The sequence below is a fragment of the Meleagris gallopavo genome, chromosome 7, assembly GCF_905368555.1.
Source record: "Meleagris gallopavo chromosome 7, MGAL_WU_HG_1.1, whole genome shotgun sequence".
NCBI lineage: Eukaryota > Metazoa > Chordata > Aves > Galliformes > Phasianidae > Meleagris > Meleagris gallopavo.
Window position 1 is genome coordinate 24,761,931 of NC_139410.1, and position 17,102 is coordinate 24,779,032.

General features: G+C 42.2%; 2 protein-coding genes across 9 annotated transcripts in view; both read left to right on the forward strand.

The window, feature by feature from the left end:
* Positions 1-5,189: 5,189 nt before the first annotated feature.
* TMEM177 (transmembrane protein 177) lies at positions 5,190-8,983 on the forward strand. The gene is made up of 2 exons (XM_085227558.1): positions 5,190-5,559; positions 7,839-8,983. The coding sequence occupies exon 2, from the start codon at positions 7,853-7,855 to the stop codon at positions 8,783-8,785; it is 933 nt and encodes a 310-aa protein (XP_085083684.1). The 5' UTR covers positions 5,190-5,559; positions 7,839-7,852; the 3' UTR covers positions 8,786-8,983.
* A 143-nt stretch (positions 8,984-9,126) lies between these two features.
* The window catches only part of PTPN4 (protein tyrosine phosphatase non-receptor type 4), a 129,277-nt gene continuing 121,301 nt past the window's right edge, over positions 9,127-17,102 (forward strand). For 5 of the 8 annotated variants that reach the window (XM_085227546.1, XM_085227539.1, XM_085227540.1 and 2 more), the window contains exons 1-2: positions 12,147-12,300; positions 14,909-15,039. Coding sequence is in view for 1 of the 8 variants with exons in the window: in XM_085227537.1 (XP_085083663.1) it covers positions 12,273-12,300 (28 nt within the window). In the remaining 7 variants the exon portion in view is untranslated. Of the gene's footprint in view, positions 12,301-14,908; positions 15,040-17,102 lie in introns of all 8 variants that reach the window. The other 3 variants (XM_085227541.1, XM_085227537.1, XR_014884253.1) reach the window with 2 other exon arrangements.

The following is a 17,102-nucleotide window of genomic DNA, read 5'->3' on the forward strand; positions in this document are numbered from 1 at the left end:
ATACTAATCCCCTTCATGGAAGTTCCAAAAAAAGAAATTCTCTGAATTCAGTTATGCTCTGCCTCCCAGTAGCAGCAGCAAGAGCCAGTCAGCCTCTGGGCTGGGATTATAAACATTTCAAAGTTTTGCTCCAAAATGGAATCCAATGACTTGGTCCACAAAGCCTTTGTTCCCCACCTCTCTCCTGCATGAACAGCCTACATCCTGTTTGTACCTTCCACAGTTATTAATGAGATAGGAAAATACATCTGCAGTGATGGAAAGTCACAGTGTAGGTGAAGTCTTTTCACTGCAGAGCAGTGCCTGGTGACTCCCTGGGCTGAATGACTTACTGACATATTCCCAATTTCTCCTTCCTGTCATTCTCCTTCCTATCATTGATTTTGGAGTAAGGGTATCAGGAAGGGTAACTATTATGGAGGCTAGATAATTATGATTAACTCTGTTAATTATTATAGTATTGCCTTTAAGAAATAGCTTTCTTCCCTTCCAAAGATGGGCTGCTTCTAATTCTGAAGGGAAATGGCACTAAGTAGCTGCATTGTGAAGATATGTGACATTCTAATTCACTATAGGTACCTCACTACAGCTAGCTAATTGTAGAACCAGAGCTCTTGAAGATAAAGATTCTATCTGTTATAGACAATGTGCAATTGTCCTGGATACAGCAAGTATGGTTCATATGCACTGACAGGAAATCCCAGGCTAGACAATCAACTTATGTTTCTGAGTTTTGCTCTGATTTTGCCAAATGGTATCACGATGATGTCTGTGACGTGACTAGAGCCTAATGCCTTTTAAAATACAATATGGTATAGCATCTGTCTGCACAACGTAGATAGATCTGAAGCAGTTTTAAATAGCAACAGTCTATTTGCAAGACCACGGAGTTCAGCATGAATTGATTTGCCCAGAATCTGTAAGTGGCTTTTCTTCTCAGTTCTCTGCTGCCAGTATCCAAATTTTCCATCAGCATCTGTTTACCTGGATCCATGTCTGTTAGCTGCAACAGAAACTGCAATGTACACTCAGATCAGTTTTGTTTTTTTTTCTTTATGATTACACTTAAGATCTCTGATTATGCAGAATGCTTTATCATCAACCTTTCTACTTTTGTTAACTATAGTCAGAGCTGAAGGAGCTGGTATGTTTGGTCCCAGAATCTGAAAATGCAGAAGCTAAGCAATAAAAACATGATTATATGCATGTTTTCCCTTTCCCACAAAGAATCTCCCTGAGTTTTAAGTAGATCTGGACCAGCAGAGGAATACTTCCAAATATAATGCCAACAGTGTTTGAGTAAAAACAACTCAGTGCCATGTAGCTGGCTCATTGCCTCACAGCCTCATTGCGGCCTTCTAAAACAGCTTTTGATCCCCAACCAATTCTAAGCTATTGTATATGGGAGAAAAAAAAATCTTTTCCCAGCACCTCTGAAGACTTGCTGATGTTTTTTAATCTATTTACCTGCCCATTTCAATGACTCCATCATGTTTTTACTCATTCTTGAATACTGGAGTCTGAAGGCTTCATGTGAGACCAGAAATGTGATTCTTTATTCTATTCCCACAGTTGTGTTTCTCAGTGCTCCTTCTTTCCTACACATCACTGTTCCTGAAAAGGTAGTACAAGCTATGTATTTATTTTCAAGAAATAAGATAAAGAGTTGGGAACAGATCATCTTTTTCTACAGGAAAGGCTTAACAAGGAGACAGAGAACTTTCTGTCCTACTGCTTTTTGCATGAAGCTTTGATTATCAGTATGAGACAAGCAAAGCTTCTGACATTCCTGCCAGACCTTGATGAAAGGGAAAATGTGGGTTCTAACCTGTGCTATCTGAGCATGCAGCAAAATCCTAGAGTACAGCTGTCTCCTGTCTCCCAAATCAGCCACACAGTATGAATGCTAAGTTTACTTCATCACTTCAAAGTTATGAATTTTGTTTATTGCTAGGTTAAGCTCAGTTACGAGCTTGCACTAGATCATTTGGGATTTAACTATAAGAGGAACAGTGGGGGTGGGACATGCAAAGACACATCCTCAGTATTGGCTGATTTTTCCCTCTTCACCAACTGAAATTGCTGAGGTGTCCAGAGGAACTGAAACTGCTGAGATCTCTGCAGCTGCACCTTTGTGCTCCTGCTCAACCCTTTGTACACTTCAGTCCCACCATCACTTTGCTATTAGCTACAACGCGGAGATGTGCAGCTTGCTCAGACAGACAGATTGGGAAGCCACTTTGCCACAAGCTTTTCTTTGCTACTAGTGAAGTAAGATGATCATTTAACTATGAAGTCTTGACCTCAACACTTGTCAAGAACCTTAATGTTCACTTAATATGTCAGTTTTCAGTGCACTCTCTGCTGTCTTTTAACTGGAAGTACTTCCAGCATGAGTCCTTGTAAGCCACTTCAACACAGGTACAGTCTACATACTTCTTTTGTTAAAGGGCCTTGCACTCCTTGTGTCCCCCCAAACCATTGCTGAAGCACCGCACTTAGTGATGTGGAAAGGCAGGCAAGGTAGCTGCATAAAAAAACAAGCTGTCATATCACACCCTTCCTTCCATGACAAGATCTTCTCCACATCTTCTACCATATCTCAATGCAGGAACCTCTTGTGCGCTAATGTTTCCTGTGTTATTCATCAAACAACTTCTCCATCTTCCTCTTTATTTTGACAAACAATTTTGTAGAATCCCCTCATGTCCATACTGCCCAGTCCCTTGTTTTTCAAGGCCGGTTCTGTAAATAATTAGCAAATGATCCTTGCTCTGCAAACTCATCTCTCTCTTTCTGCTATCAATGTTATTCTGCTGTCATACTTACACTGCATTTCCCCAGTCCCACAATCCTGCAGTGTGTGCTCCATCTGACAACACCTACAGAAACTGAATTACAGGAAGAAGTGTTTGTGACATACCACATTGCATGAAACTGGGCTAGCATTGCACAGCTCTTCATGTTGCTCCCCATTACAGTTTGTCTGGAGGCAGGATGACCCCAAAGCTTGTATAAGAGGGTAGATAAACAAACTCCAGAAGGGAATAAGGGATTATGGGAAGAAATATCTCTTTCACATTGGTGGATTCACAAATGGAACATTTTTTACTTTGAAGATCACACATGCAAAGGAGACTGTGAGAGCATACGTGCATTAAGAGATACTGAAGTCAGTGGTTTCCAGTTCTGTACTTAAACAAAAAAATCAACTTTTTTGCTAATGCAGCAATAGGGCTTTACTCATAAAACTGTAAATTAGAGAGGCAGATAATGATAGGAGTAGATATTTCTCCTGGTAAAACTTCAGACAGAGCCACTGTTTGTGAACGACGAACTTAGAACATGTCCTATAGCACCACCTAGCAGGCTAATTTAAGAGCGGCCTGTATCCCTTACTCCCTGACTACGGGTTGCTTATACAACAGACATAGGCTGCATTCCATTCTTTCATCTTCTTTCTGTAGCAGCTGCTTCTTAAAACCAGAATTATGTCAGCCTGGTGCTTAGAAAAGCTGGGATCTCTACTCTCATTAATCATGTTTATGATGAAGCATTTAAAAGAACCTACACTATTATCTGAACCAATACCTTGAGTATTTGCATGAGAAATCATTGGCCTATAGACATCAGCTGGGAAAGGCACCTTTCAGAAAGTACAAACCAATCCAAACATTTATCCAAATTCTCCACTAGAGTAAGTGAGTCCTAGCAACAAGCAGGCTTTCAAAATCCATCATCAGTGTGTCTTAATTAGTGTGGAGTACCGTCCGAAGTAGCCCCTCATCATCTGCACTTTTCCTTTGTACTTCTGCATGGAGGATGAGTGTCAGTACCTATTTACAGATGATAAGTTTTGGCAGATGATGGAATTTCACACTGCGGCTGCAGACCCCTGGCTATTAAAGTTCTCTGCTGATAAAGGGGAAGATGAACCTCTACTCTCCTTTTTTTGCTGGCTGCCTCTCACTTTATTGGAGCCTTGGCACTCTTCAGACTTTTCCATGATCCCATTCAAGTTAGTAACTAGTAAAAAATGATTGTGGTTGCTTTTTTTGTTTGTTTGTTTTCACTATGGGAAGTTTTCTGCTGACAGTGAGATAAAAGCAGGTCATGAAAAGGTCTGATGAATGCCAAACCTGGCAAAAACTGAGGTTCAGAGGGAGAAAGATGTGGGGAAGGTAAGCTCTTTTCTCTGACTTCTCCCTTTGGGTGGCAGCAAACTGCTAATCTGTCCTGCCATTCTGCATAAAACTATAACCTAAGGCTAGAACAGTGTCCTCTCACAAAGAAGGGTGTTTTCTTAGCAGTTAGCAACTTGCCTATTGGGAGTTAAAACCAAGGATGCATTAACAGTCTCTGTTCACATAAGGAGATAAGCTGGCTAGGCTTGACCAGCTGGGTCTATGTAGCACTAGAATTTGTATAATACTGAGGACCAGCAGGAGATCACTAAGCAGAGTGATATGTTTATTAGGGTACTTTCATAGAAGTTGTAGCAGAATATTTCAATTCGAATGAAAGCTCTTAAGTAACAGTCTCAACCCTTTTATCTGAAGATAGGTCTCAAGCCAAAATTCAAAAATGGTCTTCTCTGCACTGACCAAACTAGGGGACCTCAGCCTTCACCTTGATCATCTGCTCTTCGATCACCTTTTTGCCCTCTGTTGTTTCTGCAGCAGAAGGGCCCTGTTAATGGTGTATAAAGAGGGGATTTAAGCAGGATTAATCCATGGAGCTGCAACGCTGAAACACAAGGGCACGTATTAAAATCCTAGTGACATTCACACAGTTTTCCCCCTTGCTGTCACAGCACACAGATGACGTTTCTGAGCTGCAAACCTCGGCTGCCCAAAATCTGAAGAATTCTGCATGAAACGGTGACTTTAATTTCTGAAATGAGGGGAACGCTTCCCTTACACAACACTCCTCTGCACCGCGTGCTGACACCACACCAGGCTCGGGCCGAGCCGGATGGGGCTGGCACAGCTGTCCCCACGCCTGCAGCTCTTCCAGCTGGCATCGCGGCCCTGCGCAGCTGCTGCGGGTTTCTGGGCTCCGGGGGGCGGGGAGGCGGCACGACCCGAGGCACGACGCCTGCGATACCCAAGCCATGCATGACGGCACACAGCGCAGAGGAGGAAAGGGGGACGTTCTAGCTTTAAAACGCTCAATTAAAAAGACGAGCCGCATCGCCCGCCCCTTCCTCTTCCGCCCTCCGCCCGTCGGAGCTCCGCCTCGGCTGCAGCCGCGGTGCGGGAGCCTCGGTAGGTGCGGGCGGCGGGCGGGGGAGGCGGTGCCGCCCTTTTTCTGCCGTCGGGGCGGACTGCCGGCCTCAAGGCCCCGCTGGAGCTGGGCGCGGAGCGGTCACCGGGCTTCTGCGGGGCGGGAGGAAGAGGGAACGGCTTCTCGGCCGGCTCCAACCCCTGCCCTACTTTTGCAGCTGAAATCCTCGTTCTCTCTCACGAATTTGTCTGTACGTGCACGCAGTGGCAAAGAGTATTTCAGCTCTTGAGGGAGACAGGCCTATAAATCGTGGTGTGGCTTCATCAGAATTCAGTAAGTTAAGTCAGAGTTTGCGGGGTATGCTCCAGTATAAATCACCACGTGGCTCCTGCTTGCCCTCCTTACGAGTAAGTTGCACAAAGGTTAAGAATACCACGAGCCTGCTGTGTGATGGTGTGGGCTCTGAGCCTGGGGCGGCTGGGTGCTGACAAGTCCTGGGGGTATTTCTTCCTCTTATCTTTTCATGGATGCTGACTGTCCCGCGAACTGATTACTGATTTCTGCTGGTGGCACTGGGTGCGTGGCAGGACAGTAGGGTGTCATCCAGTCAGAGCTGGTCCTCCATGTAATGGCACGGCCTTCCCATCAAATCCACGTACCAGTCTGCCTTTGTCAAGAGGTCATTAACCCCAGGGAATCCTTTGTGTTTAATATTACCATTTTCTGCTTTTAGCTGTGCTGCCAAGGGTGTTTTCTCCCAAAAGCGGGTTTTCAGCCAAGCTTTCAGTGCTTTGGAGTGTTTTTCTTAAATAATTTTGTCAAACAAATCAGCACCTCCGGTCCTCTGCGGTGTATTAGAATGCCACTAGTTATTATACTGAGCAGTGCAAATGTAATGATTGTGTACTTACGTGCATCATTGTTTCTGTTAAGCACTCAGTGAGTGTTTGGTGCAGTGTAAACACTCAAGGGTTCTTCTTCTGGTGAATTTACAGTTTGAAAGGACTTCACGGGAGGGAGTTGTAATAACCTATCATTAAAACACCGCCTTTAATTTAATCCTTTTCTGCACTCCTGTGACTGATACCCATTGGCTGCTGTATCCCGGCACATCACGCAGTGTTGGTTTGTGATGTTACAGCCCCCAGTTGTCTGCTCTACCTTTTGTGGGAGGGTATTGTTCAGCCCGAGTGGAAGAAAAGAGCATATGGCAAAGTTTCAGCTGCTGCAGTACAAAGCCCAGCAGCTCAGCAAAACCCAGCTTTGATGGTGCTCTGTACTGAGGCCTCAGTGGTTCCATCCAAAGGTTTCCTTCTGCCACCTCGGCTTCCCGTGAGGACAGCTGGAAATAGCAGTGTCTGAAACAGCTGCAGCAAGATTCTCCCCAGCACATATGTTACGGCTCTGAGAGATGAAGCATTGCAAAATGCAGATGGGGACAGGCACCCAAGTGTCACTGATATCTTTTGGATTTAGGCACCTAATTCATAGAATCATAGAATGGCTTAGGTTGGAAGGGTCACTGAAAATCATCTAGTTCATACCCTTTCTGTAGGCAAGGTTGGATTAACCAGTAATTAACCATTTATTAACTGTTATGACTTTACAGTTGCATCATTTTAGGAGAGGATTCTGTAGCCACTGGAATTTTTTTAAGAGATTAGAGCTCTCCTAGGCTCTAACCCATCAGATGGCTTGGTCCATAAAAGGAGCTGATACTCCCCAAGGAAAGCAGTACTCTTGAACTGAAGGAGCTGGCAGGTTGGAAAGTCTTTATCAGCTGATTTGAATAGTCACAACATAGCCAACTGCCCTGAAACAGTTTTTATCTCAGTTTCTGTCCTGAATTGCATGAATTATTTGTCAGACAAATTATTTCAGACATTTTTTTTTAAAGTTGCCCATGAAAGGATGCTGGTGTTTGAAAATAGCTGTTTGCTGAGTAAGACAGAACCACAATCTGGCAGGTGAAATCTGAAAAATTAGAAGGACATACCGTTCTTTTTCTTTGCATTTTGAAGTTGATTATCCATTAGAAGAAACTTCAAAGGCCAATTCTGTCTCCTGAAATTTTCGAATCAAGATATGATCCCATTTTGGATGTTGTAGTTAAGCTTCAAGTTACTGAGTCTAGTTTTGAGGTAACTAAATAAAATTCTTGGAGATATACAATGGAGGAAGTTAGGGTAGATTCATCTAATTATTGTGTCTTTCTGGCCTTAATATCTGCAGTCTGTTGCCATAATGGAGTGCAGCAGTAGGACTGCATTGGCAAGGAGTAGTGTATCGGGTAAATACAGAATGTCTATTGATTGCTCGGGGGGGGGGTAGGAAGTGTGGTGGCTTTATTATTGGCTTTACCACAATGAATTGATTTACTGGAGGAGAGGGAGAAGTTAATTCTTTGTTTCAATTATCCTTTGTTGTTCAGAGGTCCCCAAATTAATGAGTATTGCCTTCTCTGTCGAAGTATTCTGTGTTTTGTTGATGTAAATGAGGATTTGTTTCATCAGTTATTGTTTTCTGCTGCTGCTTATGTTGTTATTAAAATGCTATAGGGATGCAAGACCCATTTAAGCACTCTTTAATTCCTGATTTTGTGTTACAAACAGGTTAGAATTTGACTATGGGAGCGCGGTTCCTGCTGAAGACGTCTGTCTGGTTAAAGAAACACAAGATCACTTTGTTGGCTACTTCTTGCGTGGGACTGTTTGGTGCTAACCTTTCCTATCATGTATTTCCTGAGCAGACATTCAAACTGTTGCACGAGTGCTGGTCAGGTGGGCAGCCAGCTGAACTTTCTCAGAGGCTCTGTGCTGTCTTTCAGGATGTCCTTCAAGATACTGCAGTGAAGTCCACCAACTACCAAGCCTTTGCGGCTTCTGGCTTCCACCCGGTCAGTGCTGGAATCCCCTGGCTGCCTGCGGGTTCTTTGGTGGGCATCCCTCCTAATTTTGATAGCACAATTGAGGATAAAAGAGGAATAGTCAACCACGTTGTTGTGATTGGTGGCAAGGAAGTAGACTGGGAAAGTAATGAAGGTGTTGCTTTGAAGGAAGCTCTGACATTTTCACTTGACGCACAGAAGTTTGCACTTGCCAGAGAAGTTGTGTATTTGCAGAATGGCAGCCCTTTAGCGAGTGCAGCTGTGGCTCCAATGTGCTTAGCTGGTACGTGTCTCTGTGGGACAGGTATGAAGATAGCTCTGGGTCTGTATTCTGGCCCCAGGATACTTCGCAGCATCTGTAACTTCATAATTGCTGCCGCTGGACTAATCCTCTATTACATTTCTTATGATGCTATGACCTATCACCTGGACTGCAAGGCTGACAGAAATGCAGCTACCGTATCCAAAGACTATGCCAAAGGTGGGGTGGAATTTTATGACAAAATCCTGTCCCGCAACAGGACTCTTCGTGCTCTGATGGGCAAAGAAGGGACAAAAATATATGCCCCAAGTGGTAACCTTTTCCCAAGGCACTGGTTCAGATTAAAGTATACCCCATACACTTACCGAAAAGATTTAATTGTTAATATTTTAAAAGAGCTCCAGGCATAGGAAGGGAGTGCTTGAATTTTAAACTTGTAAATTATGTATTCTCTTTGGAACACTGCTGTGCTGCTTTTTTTTTTTTTTTTCTCTGCGTCTTCATTAGAATTTTGGGGTTTATTTTTGCATATAGTTTGGAAGGAGTTATTGCACATTCCGTGAATAAAGAAGTCTCTCTTAAAATATTAAAGAGTTGCTTCAAAAGTGCTCCACTCTGTGTGCATCTTAAATCACAAGACCACTGAGGAAGGGAGCTGTTCAGATGCTTATCTGGAACTTGTGCAGTTCTGCTGCCCCTTACTGCCAGTTCCAGACTGGAAAATGGAAAGGGTAAAGTCAAACAGAGTTTTGGGATCATTGTCATTTAAACATCGGTAGTTTTGTGCATTTTTGCCATTCCTCCTATGTTACAGCCCTAAGATGTTGAAACGACTGGGAGTCTGTGTAGTGCAGTTACATAAATACTGAGACACAGCACTTATGTCTTGTGTAAGTTCTTATGCTGTGTAAATTCTTACAGTACAACCACTATTCTTCAGTAGGGCAGGTGAATTGGGCTGCCATTTACATAAATACAGCTAGATTATTACAGCACCTGTAGCTTAAATCTGGTTTCATCAGGATGTCACTGTGATCGCAGTGAGGATGAGTGTCCCAACAGCAGGAGTATGAAACCAACATCTGCCGTAAGTTGGGTGTTTTCTCACAAGTGAGATCATGCTGTTCAGAAGAGGAATTTCAGTTTGCTTTGGTATGGCTTTTCTTTCATTTTAAAATACATCTTGATTTTTGTCAGCTTTTATGTCGAGGAATAAAGACAAGGTCAAAGAAATAAGTCTCTATCCATCACAGTAATAAGTCTTGCCAGTGTTTACTCAAAGTATCACCAAGTTCTGTTTTGCTTTGAATCAGATATTGACATAAAGTTGATATACTGACAGCTGGGGCACTGGTGTTGCTTTACATTGCTTAAGCTGCATCTCTGAGTTGTTTGGGTTTCTGCTGTGTGATGGGTATTTTTCTGAACCATTTCTGATCACTCGTGTTTGTCCTTGAAGCATCAAGTCATGAGATGTCTCTTAGATTCTTTCTGGCTGTAGGACATAAGTTTATTGTTCTCTTGACCTTTCTGAAAGAGTTTGGCAGAATCTCCTGTTCTGTGGAATAAAGAGACTTTACTTTCAGGCTGCAGGTTTTCAAAGCTCCAGGCTAAATTTTATTTGTCTTTTCTTCCAGGTAAATCCAGTGTAAAAGGTCAAGATAGAGTTTTGCTGGTTTAGTAATGTAGTGGCTCGAGACTGGAATATAATTCCTGTTTTATGTAGTCTGTGAATTCAATTCATCTTCATGCTACTCCATTAAGTGTGAATTCCATTAAATAACACAGGAGAGAACTTGTCCCACTTCTTTGGCTTAAGGAGTTGCTACTACATTAAGAGTGCAGAGAGGAAATAGAGTCCTTATTTGAGATTTACAGCAGTAGCAATTTAAAGCAAAATTTAGTTTAAAAAAAACTAACCTTGCTGCTTTTCATCAGGGCACCTGCAGCTAGTGCTGTTATTTGACATTCTCAGACTGTAAAGTTCAGTAATGCTGATGGATTTTGCAGTTGTGCTCTTTGCGTTACTCTTCCAGCTGGATTGTCCAAGAAGCTCCAAGTATCCGTAGGTGCTGTTCAGATTTAGCCTTCTTTTAACTTGCCATAGCACATTGTTGTCAGTGTGGGATTGCAGGCTAGTTGTTCTGAGACATACTCTCTTGCCTTCTTAAGAGATATGCCTACCAAGGGCTTGCACACCTGGATCTCTGTATAGTTAAGCTCCTATTCTATAGCCAGCCATGAAATCTGGAAGCGTAGTCCTGTCAAAAGAGAAGTGTCCAAATCATAGCTCTTAATTAGAGTTCCCATAACTTTGGGAAGCGTGAATTGTCTTGCAAACTCAAGTATGTGACCATGAAAATACTCATGGAACGTCTTACAATATTGCAAAAATAGAAAAATGAGGGGGAAAAGCAGGCTTATTCAGTGGCCCAGACTCAGTTTACAGGTAATGTTGTTGTCTCCAATAGTTCTGAAGCTGGAACTCAGAGGAGTTCTGGAAACACAATGTGGTTGTAACTGGCTTCTCTTACCGTGCTCAGATGAGACAGATGTGGTACAGGTTTTCATGCAGAAAAGCTACATAAAATGTAAAGCAAAGGGAATTGCTAGGAGGCTTATATAAGAAGTTTCAGCCAAGCAAGTGTAAAAGCCAGAGTGTAAATGAAATAATGAACTCTCATAAAAACGGATATTGACTGCACAACGAGGCTCTCTTTCTGTCTGGTGCAGTAAATCGATTAGAGCATGAAGTATGAAGAGAAAATGACCACAATGAGTCACTAGTTTAAACGTATACACAATCTCCTTTAAAGAGAGGTTTCCCTGACTCGTTTGTTTAGACTATTATCCTGAATTTCTAGATAACCAGAGAAACTGAAGAGAAAATAGTCTTTGTAACATAATTTTTATATAAATGTAATGTTTGCTGCTACATAAATCCTTAGAGGATAATAGTGCAGGTGGTGAGAGCTCCATGGATGCTTTGCTCAGAATTCCCACTGGCATGGAGGAATGCAGCTTTTCTTTCTCCGTACTAAGAGTGATGATTATTTTCATGGCGGTGCCTTCAGCTTTTTAATGGTCAGGAAGGTAAGGCTGTTGGAAGCACAGCAAGACTGAGAGCTGAGCAATTTTCTTATAGCCAGGCAAATAGTAGAAATAATCTGATTTAAAGTCAGTTTTGAATTGTCTCCTTATGCCGCTTTCAGGAAGAAGCAGCTTCAGAAGTGGCTGAAGTGAAACCCCTTTCTAGCTTGCTTGTGAATAACGTTGCCCACGGTATTGCTATGAGGGCTTCAATTGAAGCGCAGTATCAATTCAGACAACAGCACCTCTTATCACAGCAGAGCACTGTTATCACCTCTTTTCACATTAAAGTGGCTTCCAGAACCTGACAGATAGGACGATGAGTGCTGACTGCAGCCCGTTGCCCTACAGGGTATGCTAGTGGTGGTGAAGAAAGTGAGGCTGGGAGCTGGGCTACTGCTTTGCAGTTTCTGTAGCAGTTGTGAAACATCCATTGTGACAAAGTGTGGCTTGGGTGGGAGTGAATTAAAATGTATGAATCAAGTCATCGCCCTCTGACTGAATCACAGGCAGCTTTCATTAAAGGAACAAATGCAGAGAATCTTCCCCAGGGTGAGTAGTGCCATGACAGCAGTTGTGGGCATCACTAAAACAACTGCAGGCATCTCCACTATGTGGGAATGCAATGCCTGGCAAGCACTGAGACAAGTATTTGGGCCACATCCTGCAACTGTTATCTGCTCTTGTTCATTAGAAGCTTCATGGAGCAGGTGTGATTACATTAGTATAACCATGATTCAGTTGCAGACAGCCTACTGCATGTGCAGGCGCCGTGTTCCTCCTTGATTTCATTCATCTCAGCTGGAAATGTGTCTGAGAAAAGCAGAATGCACTGGTAAGTAAAGGGATGCTAATGTAGGAAGGCATCACTAAGATTTCAGGACAAGGAGAATGCTTGCAGAGAGGAGCTGAATTTGGAAAGCTAGACTTAAAAACAGTGTCCTGATTCTCTAGGAATTGTTAGACAAGTGAAATCTGGAGGAGGTGAAACGTGGATGTTGGTGGACATTAGCTGAACTTCTTTTTCACTGAGAGTGTATCAGTTTGTTTAGCAAAACAGTACACTCAAGCTGGTCTATCTGCCACAACTGTAAAGTGGAGAAAATTATTAAAACATGGCAAGAAATTAGTCTGTGTTTCCCATATAAAAAGAAAAATCCTTTTTTTTGGGGAGGGTGGGGGGCTTGGGGGGAGGGTTAAGGCAGCCTGTCAATTTCACAGCCAGACATCAGAATTCTCCAGAAATGCTCTGTTTCCTCAGACAGAGATTGCCACGATCTCAGAAACCAGGAGCTTTCTGTGCACTGCAGTTCACATGTGAACAGGGCGCAAGTTTGAAGGGAGAGCCCTCATCAAATCACGCTTCCTAGCATGTAGGGATCTTTATTCCATCTTCTGGAAGTCTGGCCTTTCTTCTACTGTTTGCTGAAACAAGGTTCCACTGGGAATGTTGTTGCTGCTTTATTCTGTTCCTCTGCATTTCCCCTTGCCCTGCTGCTCTAATTGCCTCTGCTGACTCACTTTGCAAGCTGCTGCAGCTCATTCACGTAATTTAGGAACTTATTAAGCTCTCACTTGCTACTTGCACTTTCATTTGCACTACCTACTTGCTCTCACAGTGCTTGCTAGCCAAAGACCACAGCAGCTTGAACATCTCTTTTATTTAATTGGGTTTAGACTACTTTTTTTTTTTTTGGCAAGGAAAAATGCCTTTAGCTAACTGAAAAGTAAGCAATGTGGTTAAAAACCTTCATGTTTTGGCTATGAAAAAAAAAAAAGTAATAACCTTGCTTTTGAATTTTCCATTTAGCGTTACATTTTACATTTAGCATTATATGTATTTCTTGCTTGCAGTCACTGGCACCTAGTTCACTTTTGATCTTAGTGCCATTTGGCAATTTTTAGATGCTGCTGTCCTCTCTGAGCCCCTAGAAGAGGACTCATAAAGCCCTGTTCCTGAAGGTTGCAGGGAACTTCATGTACTGTTGTGGTTGGGTGATAGAACCTGGCTTGAGAAATAACAACTAGTGTTGTGCCATTGTGTGCTGGTACTGATGTTGACCAGGTGTGTTGGCATTACAGCTTGTGTCAGTTCTGTGCCAAGCTGGCTCTGCTGGTCCAAACAGCCTGTGCTATTTCCAGCCTGAGAAAAATGGAATTTTGCAGTCTTTTCACCACGAATAAAACTGCCAATATTGCTGTATATCATCCGAGACTGAAGCCATAATTTGTGATATGAAAACTAGAATGTGCCCAGAAGTGAAAATTAGTAAATTACTCCACTGTAACTATAAAGAAATGTGATGAATGAGGAAGTAAAGACAAAACTACGATCTCTTTTACTATTGTAAAGCTCGGTTCATTCTTAACAAATGAATGGGGAGATTGAAAATTAAGATCAAGCCACACTGTAAGTAACGATGCCAATTTTTATACTTTTTTTTTCTCCATTTCCTGACTAGACTGGAGGCATCTATAAATATTTTAGAAAACAGAACAGAGAAAGAGTTACTCTGTAGAAAGTTTTCCTTGTAAGATCTTTTCTCAAATGGGATGAGCTCCATTGCCTCAGTGGCTGTGTTATAAAAGCGTGTTATATAATTCTCTGTAGATACCAATAGACAGATGTATTTATGGGTTTTGGAAACTTCATGTAATTTAGGCATAAAACTTGAAGTGTGTTTTGTAGTTTCTCATTAATAATAGTTGAGAATTATGCTCATCTAAGGCAGCACACATAAATTCTTAATGTTCAGACATTCATTATATGCCTGTGATGGTTAGAAGTTGCCATAGGAAAATAAAAGCCCATGCTCCCAAAAGTTTATTTTTTTATATATATAAATATACATATATTTATATATTTATTCTTCTTAGCAATATGGAAAATTGTGTTCATTCTCTAATATTTCTTTCCTCTCTGCTTCCTTGTTCTTCCACTTTATCTACCAAAGCAGTTCTGAGTATTGGAAAAGTCAAATCAGAAATGAGACAAACGTTTTATCAATGCAGTTTTCATTGAGCATGCTGTCACCTTATAATGGGAAATGCTGAAGCCATCTTTTTATGGTGGTTATAAATCCAGAGAGTTTTTTGTAATCACAGTTTATTGATCTTAATGTTCCCTTGCATCATGTGCAAAGCTGGCTCTGGCATAGTTGCAGGTGGGTAGATGAACACAGTGTGTGCGTGTTGGCTTTAAGCCTTCAAAGCAGGTGAAAAGGTAAAAGTTTGCTTTTCTTACCTTCTTGCACAGGACATAGTTTGTGTTGCAAATCTGAACAGAATAAAAATGGCTATAATATTTTATGGGATTTTTTATGTATTTGAGATTTCTTTAAGTGAGTGTAAAAGGAAAAAATCTTAGCTGAAATTTAAGAGTGGATGGATCACAAAAAGTAAATTTTCGTCTGGAGTCATAGGATGACCAGGTTTTTTTTTAGGGGAAGAAAGAAAAGCACAAATGTGATGCCACGTTCAGAGCAGGCAGTTGAGCTGGGACACGCACTTACTGCTCCTTGACCCAGATACAGAAGTGCTTGTACTGCACGAGTGTTACACGGAGAGCACAGAGGTAAGTTTTCCTGAAGTGAGAATTTCCCAACTTACATCATGGCTGTCTTTGAAGCCTCTTATTCTGGGACTGGAAACAGGGCTGATGCAGCTTTGAACCCTGCGGAATGCAGTGTGTGTATGTTGTGGGAATAGATGTGTCAAAATTCTTTCCCTTTGCACTGAGCATTTTCATCTTGAATTTTCAAAGCTGACATCTGATATGAAAGAGTTGGTGCTTAACTTACCTGGTATTAAGTGGGTATCAGATGGAGGCTGGCTTCAGCTGAAATTGTGGGAGTGAAAAGCCTATGAGAAAAAAACAGACTACAACGCTGTCACAGTGCTTTTAGTCTTGCAGAGTTTCACCTCAGATGGTGTAAAATGAGTCAATATTGATGGCACTAATAGGGGCACTGGTATAAAACCAGACGTGGCTCTGTAGTGCTACAAACCAGTGATTGCCAATCAGTGGGCATCACCCAAGCACTCTGTTAGGTATGCAGCTCCAGTGGGCTGCTGCTGGACCTGGGAGGGGGTTGGCCTGTCTGTCTGTCTGCTTTGAGCAGTCCAAAGCTGTGTGGCGAGGATCAAACCCATCCCAAAGGGCAGCTGGGATGTCCTTTCAGCACATAGTGGAGGATGTCACACTGCGCTCATGGTGTGCTATTGTGCATGTCAAGGTGATTGAAGACCGATATTATATCATCTCTTTGAGTTTATGATTTGTAGGTTTCAACTATGATCTTGATGAGATTAGTTTGAGAATGGTGTTATAGGCAAGGATGAGAATCCCCACCTTGTGTCATGGTGTGAAGGAAGTGCAGGAACTGTGGGGCTGGAAGGGAAGGACGTGAAGAGTGCTGAGATGGGTTCCTGAATGGGGGGAGCCTGGGCTGTCTGTGTCATGCAGTCCAAGGAACATTTGCATCATATGCTAGCTAGATCTAATGTGGAAAATGTCCTTGCAAAGTAAGAGACCAAAACCAAGTAATCTCCCAAAGAGCATGACCTAACATAAAGTAGTAACTCACTGCTATTTGGATGGGTTATTTTCAGTGTTCCTTCTGCTTGCTTTTCAAGTCTTACTTTGTCTTTGATTTTTTTTTAATGTTGGCTTCCTAGAAAAGAAAAAAAACAACAAAAAACACTCTTGTTGCTATTAAAAGAAGATAAGGAGGGCAAAGAGACTGCTGCATATTTCATTACGATCCAAAAAAATCTTTCCAAGGACTATAGAAGAGAAGTATTATCACTTCATGTGTCTTGTACAATTTTCCATCTTTACAACTTTATTTGTTAGCACTTTGTAACCTCCTTTAAGTTAGGCTCTCTCCAGGTTACCACAGAGCATGTGATATACATTTTCAATTGCAAAAACAGGTTGCCTGAAAACTGATGTGTAAAACAAAGATCCCGTCACTGTTTTATCTGCTGTCACTTGATGTGTGCATCCATCATGCCATCGTGAACTCATCAAGAGCTTTGTAACTCAGCTAGTAAATGTTCTTCTACCTTGCAGCTCATGAATTGCTTCACAGGCTGCCAGCCATAAGCCAGAGATTACCTATTTTATGAAGCAGCCTGTTCTGTTCAATATCCCTGTGAGTAACTTAAGAAAGTAAATGCAGAGTTTTCTCCATGCCTCTTTGCTGCTGCTAATAGATGATTTTATGGGCCAAAGAGCGTTGATCTATCAAGCAGAGAGCATCCTACATAAGAGTCTTAGTGTCAGATATGAACTTCGTGTACCTCTTGGCAGGCAGTCACACGAGCATTGGCAGCAAGTCATGGTGAGCATATGTGCTTGAGTGGTTCCTGCCGAATGGGAGACTGCTTGATGTTCTCTGAGAAAGATAACTTTTTTTTTTTTCAGGAATTCAGTAAAGTACATAGATTTTGAGGACGTGGTTGCATTTTGTGGAAGTAGCCAGCTGTGTTGCTTTGCAGTCTGGAATTTTGTGGTCCAGCTATTATTATGTCTGCTGCTCATAGTCCTTGTTGGCTTGCTGAGTGCCAGGGCCATCCTGGTAGGAAAACCATTGAAGCCAAAGGGCTTTATAAGTGGGAGTCTGACTGAGGAAA